The following is an 18,095-nucleotide window of genomic DNA, read 5'->3' on the forward strand; positions in this document are numbered from 1 at the left end:
TGCTCCTTTTCCCTTTTTGACGTTTTTCATCCTGTGCCTTTCTTTCTGCTGGTCCTTGTAAGGAATACTGAAGTTCACCAGGGGCTAGCGTGACTGCAAGGAAGTAGCTTGGTTTGTGTTACCAGTTTTTAGTAACAGCTCATGAAAGCCCAAGGCACTGTGGCTGGTACAGATACAGTTCCAGAGTCATTGACTCTTTGTGTCGTTTCTCCCCTCAAGTACCTGATGATCCAGCAAACGCCATTTGTGCGCCGGCAAGTCCGCAAACTTCTGCTCTTCATCTGTGGGTCAAAGGAGAAATACCGCCAGCTCCGGGATTTGCACACCCTCGACTCCCATGTGCGCGGGATCAAGAAGCTGCTGGAGGAGCAGGGGATCTTCCTCCGGGCAAGTGTGGTTACAGCCAGCTCTGGCTCCGCCCTGCAGTATGACACGCTCATCAGCCTGGTACGGCCGGTGTTGGGGTGGTGTGGTAGGGCAGGGGAGGCTGTGGACGAGGCTCAGCTAAGTAGGTAATAGGATGGAGCAGCACACACAGGGCTTTTCAGTATTTTGAGAACATCATGGCCAGGGTTGCAAGCAGGGTAGATCCATGATACCCAACTGGGTGCTATACCACATGCAGTTGGCTTCAGGGTCTGTGATTGCCCCTCCCTGGTCCCGCGCCCACCTGGCAGTGGTTCCTCTGTTGTGAGGAGGGGTGGCTTGGGCTTTTTACCAGTGTCATTTGCTCATGTCGTGGACAGGATCAACCCGGGATTTGTGCACCTCTCATTTTTGTCCCTGAATACTAAAGAAATGATGTATTATCGCCTAAGATCAGTTGTTTGACTTTGGGGAGTAAATTGAATATATTGCATAGGAACATCTAGGAAGAACATCTTCAGTGTTAAAGACTCCTAATCCAGTGTTCTTACTATTATGCTTTTAGCAAGAAAAAAAAAAACTGGATTGTAGTGTCTTATGTCATGACCTACGTTTCCTGCTGCATTATTGAGTGGTCTGAAGAATCCCTGAAAACAAAATGGCTTTGTGTGGTGGGATGTTGAATGTAGGAGGCTCAGTGGTTGGGCCTTGGTCCCAGGTTCACCAGGGCATCGATCAACCTTGCACAGAGGGCAAGGGTTTGTAGTCCAAAGCTGAGGTGATGACCCCTCAAGACAGCAGGTGTGGGTCGTTTCTGGTGATTGGTTTCCATTTCAGATGGAGCACCTGAAAGCCTGTGCAGAGATTGCTGCCCAGCGAACCATCAACTGGCAGAAATTCTGCATCAAAGATGACTGTAAGCAGTGCTTCTCCTTTTGGTTGCTGTTACTCATTCATTCCTTCAAGAACTGTTCATCGAAGCCCACTATATGCCAAGCGTTAAACTGGGTTCTAGAGATAGAGCCTTGAGCAAGATAGACAGAGCTCTGCCCAGCAAAGAAGACAAGTAAAAACTTACAAGATTGCTAAGCGTCCATAGACAAAATGTGGGGTGCGGTGGGACCACAACAAGCATATTGTTGTGGTCAACTAAGGAGAATCATCTTCTTCACAGGAGTGGGGGCTGGGAGCCAGCCTCTGTGTAGTTGTTGTAGTACGTGTCAGATATTTCCATAGAGGGTGTAAATTCTTCTGGGAACTTCCAGCAGAGAACCCGGACAAAGGAGGTGGTGGGAGTAGGGCAGCCCTGGCCTCTGGAGCAGGTGCTCCCGTTCTTGTGTGTGAGTCTTGCAGTTGTGTCAAGAGCTGAGCCCCTGTCTCCTCTGCCTGCAGCTGTCCTATACTTCCTCCTCCAAGTCAGCTTCCTGGTGGATGAGGGGGTGTCTCCGGTGCTGCTGCAGCTGCTCTCCTGTGCTCTGTGCGGCAGCAAAGTCCTCGCTGCACTGGCGGCCTCGGCAGGGCCCTCCAGTGCTTCCTCCTCCTCAGCCCCTGTGGCCACTGGTTCTGGACAAGCCACAACACAGTCAAAGTCATCCACAAAGAAGAGTAAGAAAGAAGAAAAGGAAAAGGAGAAAGAGGGTAAGGGTCACCTTCTTGTCTCAGTGACCAGGGTGATGTGTTCTAATCTCTCTGAGAGCACGTCGTTCATTCTGTTCTTTTTTTTATTTATTAATTTTTATTGGCATATAGTTGCTTTACAACGTTGTGTTAGTTTCTTGCTGTATTGCAAAGTGAATCAGTCATACGTATACATATATCCCCTCTTTTTTTAGGTTTCCTTCCCACTTAGTTCACCATTGAGCATTGAGTAGAGTTCCCTGTGCTATACAGTAGGTTCTCATTAGTTATCTGTTTTATACATATAGTATATACATGTCAGTCCCAATCTCCCAGTTCATTGCATTCCCCCCTTCCCCCCTTGGTAACCATGTTTGTCATTCTTTTCTTCTGAAAGGTTTTTCATCCTAATTTACAGAGACCTAAAACCCAAGTGCCCTCTAGTGTCATTTTCAGTTATGTTGAAGGTAACACCTTAAAGAGTGTGACTTCCATACCTAGTGTCTGTAACGGGAAAGGTCAAAGTGCACCAAACATTTTTACTAGGCCCAAGTTTCTTTTAATATGAAATAATAACACTTGCTTCATGGAGAGATTGTCGGTGTTAAATGAAACTGTGCTTATAAATGTGCCTTGTAAACTGGTAAATGCTCTGCAAATGGACACTGTAGTGAGCTTTAGCTGATTCCTTGCCATCAAAAAGGCAAAAGCGTTTTTCTGCGTTCCTGATTTTCATGGTCCTTGGAGGCCTGAGACAGGTGATTGGTGGAGAGCAGTTGAGGTTCACATTCCTCAATGAACTATTCAGATCCCTCTGTGCCAGTCTGTGGTAATGTTGACTGCTGTAGGTAGCAAACTTTTGAAAGGAAATTCCTTCTCCAGTGTGACTATCTTTGTCAGTGCCAGGCTTGTAGAGGTACTTTTTTTGGTAGGATTATTATATCTGGGGCTGACTTCTTGTCCCCCAGTAACCAACTGAAAGTTTTTTTTTTGTTTTTTTTTTTTCCCCTGTGGTACGCGGGCCTCTCACTGTTGTGGCCTCTCCCGTTGCGGAGCACAGGCTCCAGACGTGCAGGCCCAGCAGCCATGGTTCACGGGCCCAGCCGCTCCGCAGCACACGGGATCCTCCTGGACTGGGGCACGAACCCGTGTCCATCGGCAGGCGGACTCCCAACCACTGCGCCACCAGGGAAGCCCCTGAAAGTTGTTTTCAAATCATAACCATTTTGGTGAAACTTTAAAACATGGACAGAATTCCCTCTCTTTCCACCTGAGCACTGGCTGTAGGACCCTAGACCACTTCTTCCTACTTTTCAGCCCTTCAGTCCTGCTTTGATCTTGCAGGTGAGAGCTCAGGAAGCCAGGAGGATCAGCTGTGCACAGCTCTGGTGAACCAGCTGAACAAATTTGCAGATAAGGAGACCTTGGTCCAGTTCCTGCGTTGCTTCCTCTTAGAGTCCAATTCTTCCTCGGTGCGCTGGCAGGCCCACTGCCTGACTCTGCATATCTACAGGTAGGGTCCGGGGCTTAGTTTTAGCAGACTGTGTGGGTCTGGGACCAGAGTGGGTGATGTATCAACAGTTCTGTCTTGGCTCTATGTTCCATACTCAAGGTCGTCCATACTATAAGTATTTACACCAATCTGAATCCTCTTGACTATTACAGATTTCTTCATTGAGTTATCTGCTTTTTGGCTATTAAACTGATGTCAGAAGCAAGAGATGATCTGTTTTCCACTAAGAAGGCTATGTTTACAAGTTTGTAAAATGACCAGGCTTGACTCTTTAGGGTAACAAAGCTCAGTTTCTGCCATTGAGAGATGTCAGATGATGGGAATAAATCACCTCCTGAAGACAGGAAAGGATCATGCTACATCTGTTAAGATTGATTGTCAAAAGAACAGTAGAGCCATTCAAACTTAACCCATAGTTGTGGGGAAATAGATACCTCCCCAAAATGGTACCTGGGCCTTGTTGATAAATAAAGGAACCTCAGGGTTTTCTGCTGCTTATAATATGAACTGTCATTTATCTACAGAAACTCTAGCAGATCTCAACAGGAGCTCCTGCTAGATCTGATGTGGTCTATATGGCCAGAACTCCCAGCCTACGGTCGTAAGGCTGCCCAATTTGTGGACCTACTAGGATATTTCTCCTTGAAAACCCCACAAACAGAGAAGAAGGTAACAGATGATTGACGGTTGGAGAGGCTAACTTGCCACATTTTAACCTTTTTTATCTTGAGTTAAGAACTTTATGATCAACCCACATGGGAGTACATATATGAAATCTCTTTTAAATATACGTTAAGCACTCCCAGTATTGTATGTCACCTAGATAATATACACCAGCAAGTAAGTGTAGTCTGAATTTGGCTTAGCCAATAGAAGTAGATAAAGTGGGGAAGAAAATGCAACTCATTAAAGTTGCTTGGGAAAGAAAGTGCTCCTCTGGGTTTCCTGGCAGTCCTGATCACATATCCAACGTGTTTTTGCAATTAGATATCCATTTCATGGCTTCTCCACAATAATAAAATTTCTCTTCCTCCACAAAGTATAGAAAGAGGGGCTGTCACTAAGATCGTGGAAACTACTAAAGAAGATAGAATCCTTTAAATGACTAGGAGTTAGGCTCAGCTTTGTTTGATTCTGAATGAGGGCTGCTACTTCTAGGGCAGTATCAGCTAGAAAGCAGAGGAAAAAAGTCTTTCCCTTGGGCTTTAATTCTGGTCCTGTATTGACTTCTGTTTTCAGTTGAAAGAATATTCACAGAAGGCTGTGGAGATTCTTCGTACTCAGAACCACATTCTTACCAACCATCCCAACTCCAACATTTACAAGTGAGTTTTGTTCTGCTTTCTTCCTATTTGAAGCTCGGTCAACAGTCCAGTTGCTATTTCCACATTGATTGGCTCTTATTTATGAATCAATATGCTCCTGTCTAGTTGGTCTTTGAATCCCTCCCTTGTACTTGGGGCCTTGTGCATAGAAGGTGCTCAAAATGTAATTGCTGAATTAGGGTTTGGTAAGCAATGATTTAAGAAGGTCTCTAGTTTTCAAGGGTCTAAGTGTAAATCACATGAGGCAAGTTTACAGAAATGGCTGCATTAAAAAAAAAAAAAAAAAACTTTGGAAGACAGTGTTGGTTAAACTGTCAGTTTATTATTTCCCTGGTTTATTAGTGACTGTTCGTTTTTTCCTCCAAACTTTATTGAGGTATAATTTACATACAACAGAATTTACACGTTACAATTCAGTGATTTTTAGTAAATGTGTGACTCTTCTTTGAGTCAAATATTAATGTAACATTTAGGATTCCTGTGACCTCAGAACAGCTCAGAAGTAGGGAACGTCTAAGGTCACTCAGTTGAAATTCCCTTCCTGTGACTTAACTCTGTTGGGATTTCTCACATTTCCTTGTGTTCTCACTAGAGTGGAGCTTGCCTTGGGGAATATTGAGCCATGGTTTTCTCATGGCTTCTTTGTGAAGCTCCATGCTTTCTAGAATGAAAATCTCCTTATGCTAAGACTGCTTTCTTCCTTAGCACCTTGTCTGGCCTAGTGGAGTTTGATGGCTATTACCTGGAGAGTGATCCCTGCCTGGTGTGTAATAATCCAGAAGTGCCATTTTGTGTAAGTGACATCTTTAACATGGACAGTCCCGAGGCTTACAGGGCCAGTGGGTTTGTTTTTAGAGGTTGATTATTACTGCATAGGCATCCCTCTCCCAGTGGTTGGTTGCAGTGGTATTAATCCTTACCTGCCCTGCTACCTTAAATAGAAACTTCATCCATGGATGAAGAGTGGGTTACACTGATGAGTTTTGAAGAGGACAGGATGAGCTGTTAGCCTTGAACTAACACAGTGTTTTGTGTTTACTTTTGCATTTAGTATATCAAGCTGTCTTCCATTAAAGTGGACACAAGGTACACCACCACCCAGCAGGTTGTGAAGCTCATTGGCAGCCACACCATCAGCAAAGTGACGGTGAAAATTGGGGACCTGAAACGGACCAAGATGGTGCGGACTATCAACCTCTACTACAACAACCGAACTGTGCAGGCCATCGTGGAGCTGAAAAACAAGTACGGACTTTTCAGACTTGGGGAGGGGCAGCAGGCTTATGAGGCTCAATACCAGTTGTTGCCTTTGATTGCTGGAATCAGGTAAAGCAGCACATTCCTAGAGGCCTAGTATGTCCTCTTGCCTCCTTAGGTCATGGCTGAGGGACACAGGTGAAACACCAGTTCTTAAGGATGCTGACGAAAACTATTTTGAAATTATGTCCCATGGAGCCCTCAGGGTCTAAGATCTTCAACAGCCTGAAGGGAAGCTGAGTGAGGGGGACTCTAGGCTTCTCATGCCCATGTTAACCAGAGCGGTTCTGTTTTCAGATAGACGATTCTATATGGGAAGTAGTTGTTTCTTGGATTAAGACACTGTTCTCTTGTTCACAGAGCAGGCAGTATTTCTCAGGGAGGTTCTCTAGTTTGAAGTCCTTCCATTCCTGCATGGTGCATTCCCTCTACATATGCTGATGTTGGATCTTTCTAGATTATCTGTCCCAACATCTGAATCTCAAGGCATGTTGTATATGGGCCAAAGAAGACACTAGCATGGGTTGTATAGTGTCAACTTTTACAGAGACAGACCACTTGTTGTTGAAGACTCAGGCATTTATGTTGGGCAGAGAATATAAGTAGTTGCTACTTGAATGTTTAGACCTACAAGGAGTGCTGCTCTGTGCATAGAATGGAAGTATTGGTATTACTCTAAAGGTAGCATGAAGCTAGCATGTACCACATGAACAAATGGCCACAGGAGCTCTGCTTAAGGGAAGTTTTCTCTTCGTCGTTTGGAAAGCATAGTTAACATTGATGATCTGCAAGTGGAAGCTGCTCATTGGGATGACCCGGTTCCCTCTGGAGAAGGTGGATTTGATTTTCTGTTGTGTAGAGTCAGCGTAGCTGCTGGTAAAGACCTCAGACTCTGGGAGACTGTGGGTTCACATCCCTTGTAGAATTTACGTAGCCTCAGTTTCCTTAACTGTAAAATGGAGAGAAGTCCACTTTAAGGGTGTTATTTTAAGGGTTAAATGTGTTGGTATATGTGAAGTGCTGAGAACAGAGCCTGACACATAGTAAGTACTCAGTAAATATTAGCTCTAATCGTATTAATATAATTACTTCTAAATTATCCCATGCCTTTACTCTTTCTGACTCTACTTGGCACTTGGTCTGGATCCTGGTATGTCCCTCTGCCTCTCTAAAGCAACCTGAGTTTTATCCTTCTAAGGTAGTTGTCTTGATAGGAACTCATGGCAGTCATCATCATGGTACCTCTTGGGATTACAGGCTTCAGCGTGGCATACTTTGGGAGTAATAGCTTCCCTTGATGTGCATTCCCTTGTTTTTCTGGAGTATCAAAAATTATCATATATAATGTCTTAAAGCACCTGTATGTTCTCCCCCCTCCCTTTTTTTTAGGAGAGAAAGAATAGAGGAAACATTTTAAAAATTAAGTTGCTTTTATTTGCCAGATTTCCTTTCCTTAGACTTAATTGCCTTAGAAGAATAGGTAGGGACAGTCTTTTCTTCGTCTCATCAGACTGTCACTGCTGAGGGTCTTGTGAGAGGCTCTTAGGCCATCTTCCCCTCTGTCTGACACTGTCTCTCCTAGGCCGGCTCGCTGGCACAAAGCCAAGAAGGTTCAGCTGACCCCCGGGCAGACAGAGGTGAAGATCGACCTGCCTTTGCCAATAGTAGCTTCCAACCTGATGATTGAGTTTGCAGACTTTTATGAAAACTATCAGGCCTCCACGGAGACCCTGCAGTGCCCACGCTGTAGTGCCTCAGTCCCTGCCAACCCAGGGGTCTGCGGCAACTGTGGAGAGAATGTCTACCAGTGTCACAAATGCAGGTAAGTGAGTGGTTGTCACCCAGGCCAGGCACATTCCTTGTATTTTTCTGTAAGAGTCTCCTTGTGCTCAATTTCATTGTGTGGTGCCCTCATAATAACTACAGGATTATGGGTATGTAGAGTGCAGAGTTCAAGGATGGAAAAGGGGAGGGAAGGGGAAGAGTGGGGTGTGTGTGGGCGTGCGCGTGCTTGTGAATTCACGAGACCATCCAGTGGTGGGTGGTGCTGGGGTCCCTAGGTTTGGTTCTGGTTCTCCCTTTCTTGTTACCTGGTTGCTTAAGTCATCCTCGCCTATTTGCTGCTGCCCCTCCGAGAGTCCCTGCAATAGTTTGCAGTGTATAGATGTGGCACGGTCCATCTCCTCTCCCTACCAATCCTCTGCTGCCCCTTGACCCAATCACTATGGTTTTTCAGATCCATCAACTATGATGAAAAGGACCCCTTCCTGTGCAATGCCTGTGGCTTCTGTAAATATGCTCGCTTCGACTTCATGCTCTATGCCAAGCCTTGCTGTGCAGTGGATCCCATTGAGAATGAAGAAGACCGGAAGAAGGTAAGGCCGCATCCGTCCGAGACTCGGGCAGGGCTTTGATCTGAGCTGTGGACTGAGCTGATGTGGGGAGTGTGCTTTTCCTTCTAGCTGAAGTTTTCTCAACTCAGCACTGTTTTCAGGGCTCGGCTTTTGAGTGGCAACAAATAAGACAGATATATTGGAACACATGGTTTGTGTAGGATTTTGGAGACATGTTAATGAAACTAGAATATCTCAAGGGACAAATGACAAGATTTGGAAAGGCAGATAGAGGTTGGGTGACTTGCCCTGCATTTGTTCCATAGGCTGCTTCAAATTGCAGCTGCTGGCCTTCCCTCATTGTTGGCTTGTCCAGGGGCTAGTTCTCTGCCAGCCTGATGTGGTGGGACTGGATATGGGAGGACAGGGAAGAGGGGGGAACTGTCAGGATAGTCACTAGCAGCAGCAGCCTGGCAAAGCAAAAGAACACCTGGCTTTGGAGTCGGAAGGTTGAAAGTTCCATTTCCACCTGTGCTTTTTAATACTGTGTGACCTGGCATAAGTCACTGCTCTCAGCATTGTTTATTTATACGTATATCGTACACGTTGTGTATTATTAAAAATAACATAACCTCCCCACAGGATAATTGTGAAGAATAGAAATAAGGTATGAAACACAGTACCTGACCTAGAGGTCCCTGACCGATCACTCAGGGAAAATCTTCATGCTGACGAGCCTTCACGCACGCCCCTGTCTCTTCCTGTCTAGGCTGTTTCCAACATCAACACACTTCTGGACAAAGCTGATCGAGTGTATCACCAGCTGATGGGACATCGGCCACAGCTGGAGAACCTGCTCTGCAAAGTGAACGAGGCAGCTCCTGAAAAGCCACAGGTAGTCCAAAGCTGGAGGGACATTTGGAGAGGGTTCTGGATCAGAAGCAGAAGACTAGCCCCTGGGTGAGGCCATCTCATGGTGGAAGGCTGACAGCTTCCCTCTTGGTTGCAGGATGACTCGGGGACGGCTGGGGGCATCAGTTCCACCTCAGCCAGTGTGAACCGGTACATCCTGCAGTTGGCGCAGGAGTACTGTGGAGACTGCAAGAACTCTTTCGATGAACTCTCCAAAATCATCCAGGTAGAGAAATGGGAGCAGCTGGACACTGTGCTTTGTCGTGTGTTATCGATGTCGTTTTCAAAGCAGTTCTTTGCTCTCCCCCAGCAGCTCAGCTCCGGGGGTGCCCTTGCCCAGCCGCGTAGCTTCTCACCCACAGCGGTTTTGGGTGCTCGGTAGAGAGCTGAGTTCATTCCAGAAAACAGAATAACGGAGATTATTATAGATGTGTTTTTCTTGACCATTCACAGCCCATCTTTTAGTAGAGGGGTTAACTGGTTTTAGAAAAATAGGGTGCCAAGGTTTTGTTCCTGTTTTTTCTGATAGATGTGTTTGCAGGCTTGAAGGGTACGGCACACCAACTCCAGTCAGCCAGGGTGGGCCATACGGTGGATGGCATGTTACAGACCCCACCCCCATGGGAGGGAAGGCTAGCCGCAGATAAGAGGAGCCAGGGTCCTTGTCCCTTAAGTTGCTGGTGTACCACCTTTGCTACACGTGCCTACATTCCTGACTTTGTTCTTTATGAGACAGTGTTACGTGGGAGTTAAGGGTGTGGGCCTGTGATCAGAGGCTGAGTTCTAACTCTGCCACTTACTTTGGTCAAGCCAACCCCTCTAAGCTTGTTTCCTCCTCTATAAAATGGGGATAAAGTATCTAACTGGTAAGGCTATCAAGAGGGCTAACTTAGATAATGCATGTAAAGTGTTTTTTCAAACCAAAGCTGATTTCTAGTTAACTTCCTCTTTTTCTTTATTTTAATTGCTGATTGCTTACTCCTTTGTCTTTTTTTTTTTTCTTAGAAAGTTTTTGCTTCACGCAAAGAGTTGCTGGAATACGACCTGCAGCAGAGGGAAGCAGCCACCAAATCATCTCGGACCTCCGTGCAGCCCACCTTCACTGCCAGCCAGTACCGCGCCTTGTCCGTCCTGGGCTGTGGCCACACATCCTCCACCAAGTGCTACGGCTGCGCCTCGGCCGTCACAGAGCACTGTATCACCCTGCTCCGGGCCCTGGCCACCAACCCCGCCCTGAGGCACATCCTCGTCTCCCAGGGCCTCATCCGGGAGCTCTTTGATTATAACCTTCGCAGAGGCTCTGCGGCCATGCGGGAGGAGGTCCGCCAGCTCATGTGCCTCCTGACCCGGTCAGAGCTTGCGCCGTGGTGACGGGGGCCGGTCATGCCTGCTCGTGCTTTGGTGGGGGCGGCAGCGGTGCTGGGAGCACCAGAGGGTGCACGGAACCGTGCTTCTCCCTGCCAAACAGCTTCGCTAGCTTATAATAGGGAAAAGAATGGGAAGAGGTCCTGGGTGTAGCTGAACAAACTCGGGGGGCATTTGAAGCCCAGGTTTCCGTGTAGATAGTATGTTTGGCTTGTACTTGGTTGGTACCAGTGGGGTTTCCTGAGGAAGCAGTTTCTGAGTTTTGGTGAGGGAGGAGAAGGGTGCAGCGGGGCACTTGGACTCAAGACTCACACAGAAGAAGGCAGTTGGAGCAGTGGAACCTAGGGATTAAGAGCTTGGATCTGGATCAGAAAGACCCAGTATCAGATATTTTGTACTATGTGCCTTGGGCACATTTCTTAACTTCTCTGAGCCTAAGGTTTCCTCATCTGAGAAATACTGACAGTGGCAAATATCATAAAGGCTTGTCGTGAGGATAGGCTAACATAATTCATGCAAGTAGTAACTCATATTTCTGGAGTACTTAGTCTGTGCCCATACAGTACCCACAGCTGGATTTGGATTATTTACTGAGTATGTTGCATAAGTTCTGGAACATGTTAGCTGGTTGGTAAGTATTACTTGCTGTATTATTTATTCACTCATCTAATAAATATTTATTGAGCATCTGCTGAATGCTAGGCACCGTTCTAAACTCTGAGGATACAGTGGTAGATGAAACAAAGTCCCCGCACTCATGTAGCTTACGTTCTAGAGGGGAGAAGGGCGGTAAACAGGTAATTACATGGTACAGCGTCAGGAGATTAGATGTGAAGAGTGGTACAGCTGGGATGGCAACTCTGATTGCGGGTGGGGTTGCTGCGGAGGATAAAGTGGTCAAGGACGACCTCTGAGGGGTGATACTTGAGCAGAGCCCTGTGTGAGGTGAGGGGGCAAGTCATGCAGATACTGAAGGCACAGGCTGCACACAGAGGAAATAGAAAGTGTCAGGAGGAGAGGCAGGGGTGTGCCCGGGGCGTGAGGGGCGGGGGAGCCGTCGTGCATGGAGTGAAGGATACCAGTGGGGGAGCAAAGGGAGGGGATTTAGTGAGAGATCGCCGGGGCCCTGATCCTGTAGGGTCTTGTAGGCCATTATAAGGACTTGGATTTTATTCAGGACACGTTGGGAAGCAAGAAAGGGATGTGACAAAATTCGTGGGTTTTTTTTATTATTAAAATAGACATTATTACAAAGGGACATAGATGGGAAATGTGGATGCCTTGTGGGAAATGAAGTGAGGGCAGGTGGCGAAGATGAGGAAAGAGTTGTGGCCAAGGCTGAGAGTGGACACCTAGATTCTGGAGACTGACACATCAGGCAGTGTCTCGGGGCTGTGCAGCCTGGGATGTGGGCTGGGGAGAAAATCCCCCGTGTGTCAGTGCTTCTCTGTTCTCAGTCGGCGTCTCCTCCCAGGAAAGGCGGCTGGGGCGTGCCCATTTTATTACACAGCAGGGTTTTGTGGGGCTAGTGTGTCTTCTTGCCCCTGGGAAGGCTGGGTAGCCCTAGACATTGATTTCCTTTTCTCTGGGCTCCTTGAAGTGCAAAGGAGGGACACAGCCAATGGTGAATAACAGGACTCCTTTCTCTGCTTCCCTAGGGACAATCCAGAGGCCACCCAGCAAGTGAACGACCTGATTATTGGCAAAGTCTCCACAGCCCTGAAGGGCCATTGGGCCAATCCTGATCTGGTGAGCAGGCTGGCCATCTCCTCACTCTCTGCCTTCATTCCCTCGGCTTCCTCCCCGCCAGTTTCATTTGCAGAGACGAGAGGGAGGGAGGGAGCGGCACATTTGCAGAGCTCATGTCCCACAAAGATTTTCCCAGGTCAGAGTCAACCTCAGAGAGAAGAGAAATGAGTGGTTGGCCCTGTGGAGGGTCTCCATCTCTCCACTGTCTCTCTGATGGTCCACCTGTGACCAGACGTTCTAATGCTGAGTCCCTGGATCTGAGCATGGATGTGAGCCCTAGTCCTGGGATTGACCCTGCAGACCCTCCTCTACTCATGTCTCTTCCTGTTGGCCTTCTAGGCAAGTAGCCTTCAGTATGAAATGCTGTTGCTGACAGACTCTATCTCGAAGGAGGACAGCTGCTGGGAGCTCCGCTTACGCTGTGGTGAGTTTGGGGGGACGTCTGGTTAGCAGCTTGCCAGAGAAAGGAGAGGAGGCTTCAGGGTGCAGTCCTAGGCGCAGGGCGGGAGAGGGCAGGGGAAGCTGTGCTTGGGCAGCCTTGCCACGGCAGGCGTGTTGTGTTCTGTGATCACGTGTGACTGCCTTTCCTTCGTCTGCCCAGCACTCAGCCTTTTCCTCATGGCCGTGAACATTAAGACTCCCGTGGTTGTTGAGAACATTACCCTCATGTGCCTGCGGATCTTGCAGAAGCTGATTAAACCACCTGCTCCCACCAGCAAGAAGAACAAGGTATGGGGCCAAGAGGGAGGGCGGGGTGCAGGCCCCGGCCAGCACCTGACCTGCCTCTAAAGGCCTCTGCTCACCTGAACTCGCTCTCCCTGGGCGGTACCAATGCTTCCTTTGCGGTAGTTCAGCAGAGATGGGTTGGGGTTTTTGAGAAGGAACGTTTCTCAGTGGGAACTCAAGAGAAAAACAAACACAGAAATACAAACACATAGAACAAAGTGGTTAGCCGTGGAGGACTGCCTCTTTATCCGGTCCCGTCAGATGACTCGCAGCTCCCAGAGGACACAGTGTTCTTTCCTACCCCTGTGCCTTTGTACATGCAGTTTTGCGCGGTGGTGGAAGTCCTGGGCTCTGAGGCAGACCTCTTGATTTCAAATCCCAGCTCTTCCATTCACTAGCACTGTGACTTGGGCACGTTATTTAACTTAGGTTGCTTGGTTACCCCATCTATAAAATGGGAATACAGTTTCCATCTGAAGTGTTGGGAAGAATAAATGGCTTAATGCAGATCAAGTGCTCAGAGCAGTGTCTGGCCCATGTTAATCCTTAATAACTGTTACTTGTGGCTGTATGGTGTCTCATCTGCCTGGAATGCTCGCCTTCATTTTGTCAGCTGCTCCTTCAATTAACCAGTTCTCTGCTAGGCTGGCTATGAGCTCCTCGAATCCAGGGATTGTCTTACTAAGATGTTTTTATGTCCAGTGCATAGCGTGGTATCTAGCATTATAATAGCCACTCAGCAGATCATTGTTAAGTGAATGAATAAAGCCAAGTTTTTAATCCTAAAATGGCCTGGCCACAGATGAACTTGCTTACACCAGTCGGGCCGTAATTCTTTTCCTCGGCCGTGCCTGAGGCCGTCAGTGCCTCTTATCCATCTTTGTAGTCCTTGGACCATTCTCCTTCCTGCTCCATCCTGATGGAATCCCTTGGTGGGAAACGAAGTCTTCATTGTAGGAATCTGAGTGGTAAGCAGTAGGGAGGAAGCTGGGCAATGAACAGTTTACTCTGTTTCCCTTCCCTGGTCTGCCCGGACAGTCCTCAGAAAAGACCCCCCCTTCCTTCCCTTTGATGAAGGTTTACTTCGCCTCAGAGCTAAGTCTCAGCAAATAAAAATTGGTTCTTGATTGAAAAGAGGAACCTCATCCCCACGTAACTGTCATTTTTCCCACAGTGTGAGGTAAAAGATTTCCACAGGGTTCTTACTCTCAGAGCACTGAAGCCTCACATTTTGCTTAGTTTTAGCCTAAAGAGAGCAGCAGTTCTCAAAGTTTGGCTCATAGATCCCTGGGTGTTCCCAAGACTCCCAGGGAATCTGTGAGGTCAACATTGCTTTCATAATTACCCTAAGACGCGATTTGCCCTCTTCACTGTTCCGTGGCATTTGTGCTGATGGTGCCAAGTCAGTGATGGTGAGGCCACTGGAGCCTTAGCACGAAGAGGCTGTGGGCCCAGCTCCACTCAGAGCCGTGCTCTTCCCTGCCGTGCACTTTCCCTCTAGAGTGTCCTTGATGAAGCATCGCAGGTTAATTTTAGTAAATCTTGGCTCCTGAGTGCTAATCTTTTTTTTTTAATGATTTAAAAAATTTTATTTATTTAATTTATTTATTTATGGCTGCGTTGGGTCTTCGTTGCTGCGTGCAGGCTTTCTCTGGTTGTGGCGAGTGGGGGCTACTCTTCGTTGCAGAGCACAGGCTCTAGTCACGTGGGCTTTGGTAGTTGTGGCTCGCGGGCTCTAGAGTGCAGGCTCAATAGTTTTGGTGCCCGGGCTTCGTTGCTCCGCGGCATGTGGGATCTTCCCGGACCAGGGCTCGAACCCGTGTCCCCTGCATTGTCAGGCGGATTCTTAACCACTGCACCACCAGGGAAGCCCAGCTAATCTTTTTAATATTCAGCAAGACGATGTGCCCTGGCACGCTGCAGCGCAGCGGTTGTCCTGGGGAGAAGCACTTGTGTGACTGCGCTGCAAGCGGAACCAGTTGCTTTTTTCATGGAACCCTGTTTGTGCTTGAAAGGAGGGCTGATGGGCAAATTGTGGTTGTTCAGAATCAGGTGTTTGGTAGACATTTTCTTATAAAGTGAATAAAGTGAGCTTGTCACTTAAAGAGGAATTGACGTAACTTGGTGAACCAGTATTTTCCAAACGACCAGTACATGTTACCGAATCATGTGAGAGTAAACGATGAATTTTAGTGGAATGGAATGCGAAACATTTATTGATTGGTTTCAGATTCCACATTCTAGCCAGTCTTTAAGAACCTATAATTTGTTAAATTTTGGTTTAGTATCAAAAAATCCACAGTTAATTGAAAAACCTATTAAAATATTCTTTCCCGACTAAATGTCTGTGTGCGTAGTACTTCAGCTGAAACAACGCATCACAACAGTTTGAACCCAGAAGCAGGTATGAGAATCCAGCTGTCTTATTAAGGCAGTCTTTAAACAGTTTCAAAAATAGAAAGCAGTGCAACTCCTTTCTCTAGATGATTTTTGTTTTGGAAAACATAAAAAATATTATTTAGGTTGCCAGGTAATGGATTTATTCTTACTTTTAAATGAGTTAATAAATATTTTAAGAATTGCTGAACCTTAATTTTTAATAGGTACATATTGATGGAGAGAGCTACACACACAAGAACTCTTTGGAGTCAGTGATTTTTAAGAGTAATGGGATCCTGAGGCCAAAAAGTTTGAGAACCCAGAGTCCTGGGACTCTGCTGTGTAGGCTCCTTGGGATTAGTTATGGCTCTTTAAATTCTGGAGGCTGCTTAGTGACCCCTTGAAGATTTATGTTTGGGAAACTACAAATCAGCCTTGGGATAGGAATTAGTATATGTGGCTATAAGACTGTCTGCAGGAAGCCAGTTACACCTTATCCTGCACAGTCAAAATCAGTGACCCTAAGCTCAGCATGGAGTTGCTACTGCTAAATTAGATCAGAATGCTTTAAAGGAACACATAGGGGGCATAAAAGATATGAATGTTGATCCTTCAACATTCTTGCCTTTACATATGTCCCCTTGGGGTGCCAGTGCTATTGTATTGCAGCTGTGGCTCAGATGTGCCCTCAAGCTCTCTCACCTTGTCCGCTTTCCTCCTGCAGGATGTTCCTGTCGAGGCCCTTACCACAGTTAAGCCATACTGCAATGAGATCCATGCCCAGGCTCAGCTCTGGCTCAAGAGAGACCCCAAGGCATCCTATGAAGCCTGGAAGAAGTGTCTTCCTATCAGAGGTGTGTCTGTCTCTTCAGGACTTGAGAAATCGGTCATTCCTACCCCATCCCAGCAGCCCCACAATCCCCCCCTTTCTGTCCCTTTCTTCTCCTTACCTCTCCCTGCACCCCTTTGTCTGCCAGGGATCGATGGCAACGGGAAGTCCCCCAGCAAATCAGAGCTCCGCCATCTCTATTTGACTGAGAAGTACGTGTGGCGGTGGAAGCAGTTCCTGAGTCGTCGGGGGAAGAGGGCTTCCCCCTTGGATCTCAAGCTGGGCCACAACAACTGGCTGCGGCAGGTGAGTGAGCGTCCCCTGGGCCCCTCACCCTGCTGCGCTGGCCTCAGATCCCGAGCAGGGTGTTTCTGCTCCTCCCCACTTGTCTGCTCTGCTTTCTCCTCTTTGTCATTATTGCTTCCTTTCACATAGGTAGAGGTTCTCGGTTGCCGCCGCCAGCGTGGTGGACTGGCCGAAACAGAACTCTTCCCGCCTTCTCATCAAGCTTGTGATCTCTGGTCTCCTCCCTGACCACTGAACGGACCTGAGCCTCAGTGCCTGTACTCCCCTTTCTCCTTCCACCTTTCATATCTTCTGCTGTCCTTTTCCTCTTTCCAGCTAATGTTCTTAAAGATTAAAGTAATTATATTTTAGAGAATTCATTTGTCCATTGGTTCATAACATAAATAACTGGTTTACATTAAATGTTAAGTGTTCACCGTGTAGCTGTCCGCCAAATAGAATTATAGATGTCTTTGCTAAGGAAAATTCCTGCTTGTCTTTTTTCCTACTTCAGTATTCTTGGGTACATTCTCCAAAGTAGTTGATAGAGAAAATCTCCACGAAGAAGGTGGCTCTTAGGCAGCCTCTTTACCAGCCTGCAGCAGTCTGATCTTGTGTTAGCTGGTGATTTTTACCTTTAACCTTTCCTAGAGAGGTACTCAGGACTTCCTCTGGATGGGTGGCAGTTGACTGTGCCCTGCGGGGCCTGATGAGAGGCTGTTAGTTGAGCCGGGGTTTCTGTCCATACCCCACAGGTGCTCTTTACTCCCGCGACGCAGGCTGCACGGCAGGCAGCCTGTACCATCGTGGAAGCTCTGGCCACCATTCCCAGCCGCAAGCAGCAGGTCCTCGACCTCCTCACCAGGTACCGTTTGAGAGTGGGATGGGCAGGGTGGTTGGACTTCGTCTCGAGCCCTTCCCGCTTTCCCAGGGGAATCCATAGATCAGGGTGACTGGAGGCGCACCTGTGCTCTGTAACGGTCTCGTTCCTTGTAGAAGAAGATCACAGAAACAGAAAAGTTCTAAAAAGCGGAATCGTAGTGAAGGTGCAGTTGTAGTGGTGGTAGCGGTGGTGGTGGTGATAGAGCAGCAGAATTTCAGCAGCTAGTGTATTTTGAGATCTTATGAGCTTGTAAATGCTTGGCATGCGCTATCTCATTTAATCCTTTTCTGGGCCTAAAGTGGTTAATTAACTTGTCTACTAGAAGGCAAGATTTGAATCCAGGCAGTCTAATTCCAAAGCCCACATTATTGGCCACTAAACTCTGGTAAACTTACCTTGTGAGTGACTCAATCACAGCCATACTCGTGCTGCCCCAGTAACCGCCATTCATATTTTGGTGCTTTATTGTTCCAAACGTGTATAGTTTGTTGCACTGCATTCCCTGTCGTGTGCTCTTGAGCTTTCCCCAAGTGTGGGGAGTTCGGGGTTTTCTCGC

The 18,095-nt window shown here is 47.3% G+C and overlaps 1 protein-coding gene across 1 annotated transcript in view; it reads left to right on the top strand.

Moving 5' to 3' along the window:
• Nucleotides 1-18,095, top strand: part of UBR4 (ubiquitin protein ligase E3 component n-recognin 4) — a 128,791-nt gene that overhangs the window by 80,067 nt on the left and 30,629 nt on the right. The window contains exons 67-85 of the mRNA XM_007459317.1: nucleotides 220-447; nucleotides 1,204-1,282; nucleotides 1,759-2,004; nucleotides 3,328-3,496; nucleotides 4,021-4,165; nucleotides 4,736-4,821; nucleotides 5,527-5,614; nucleotides 5,873-6,066; nucleotides 7,661-7,900; nucleotides 8,315-8,453; nucleotides 9,181-9,306; nucleotides 9,421-9,549; nucleotides 10,329-10,672; nucleotides 12,347-12,437; nucleotides 12,777-12,861; nucleotides 13,039-13,166; nucleotides 16,267-16,396; nucleotides 16,520-16,677; nucleotides 17,412-17,521. Of these exons, the coding sequence (XP_007459379.1) occupies nucleotides 220-447; nucleotides 1,204-1,282; nucleotides 1,759-2,004; nucleotides 3,328-3,496; nucleotides 4,021-4,165; nucleotides 4,736-4,821; nucleotides 5,527-5,614; nucleotides 5,873-6,066; nucleotides 7,661-7,900; nucleotides 8,315-8,453; nucleotides 9,181-9,306; nucleotides 9,421-9,549; nucleotides 10,329-10,672; nucleotides 12,347-12,437; nucleotides 12,777-12,861; nucleotides 13,039-13,166; nucleotides 16,267-16,396; nucleotides 16,520-16,677; nucleotides 17,412-17,521 (2,915 nt within the window). The remainder of the gene's footprint in view (nucleotides 1-219; nucleotides 448-1,203; nucleotides 1,283-1,758; nucleotides 2,005-3,327; nucleotides 3,497-4,020; nucleotides 4,166-4,735; nucleotides 4,822-5,526; nucleotides 5,615-5,872; nucleotides 6,067-7,660; nucleotides 7,901-8,314; nucleotides 8,454-9,180; nucleotides 9,307-9,420; nucleotides 9,550-10,328; nucleotides 10,673-12,346; nucleotides 12,438-12,776; nucleotides 12,862-13,038; nucleotides 13,167-16,266; nucleotides 16,397-16,519; nucleotides 16,678-17,411; nucleotides 17,522-18,095) is intronic.

The sequence above is a fragment of the Lipotes vexillifer genome, unplaced genomic scaffold, assembly GCF_000442215.2.
Source record: "Lipotes vexillifer unplaced genomic scaffold, Lipotes_vexillifer_v1.1 scaffold496, whole genome shotgun sequence".
Lineage (NCBI taxonomy): Eukaryota > Metazoa > Chordata > Mammalia > Artiodactyla > Lipotidae > Lipotes > Lipotes vexillifer.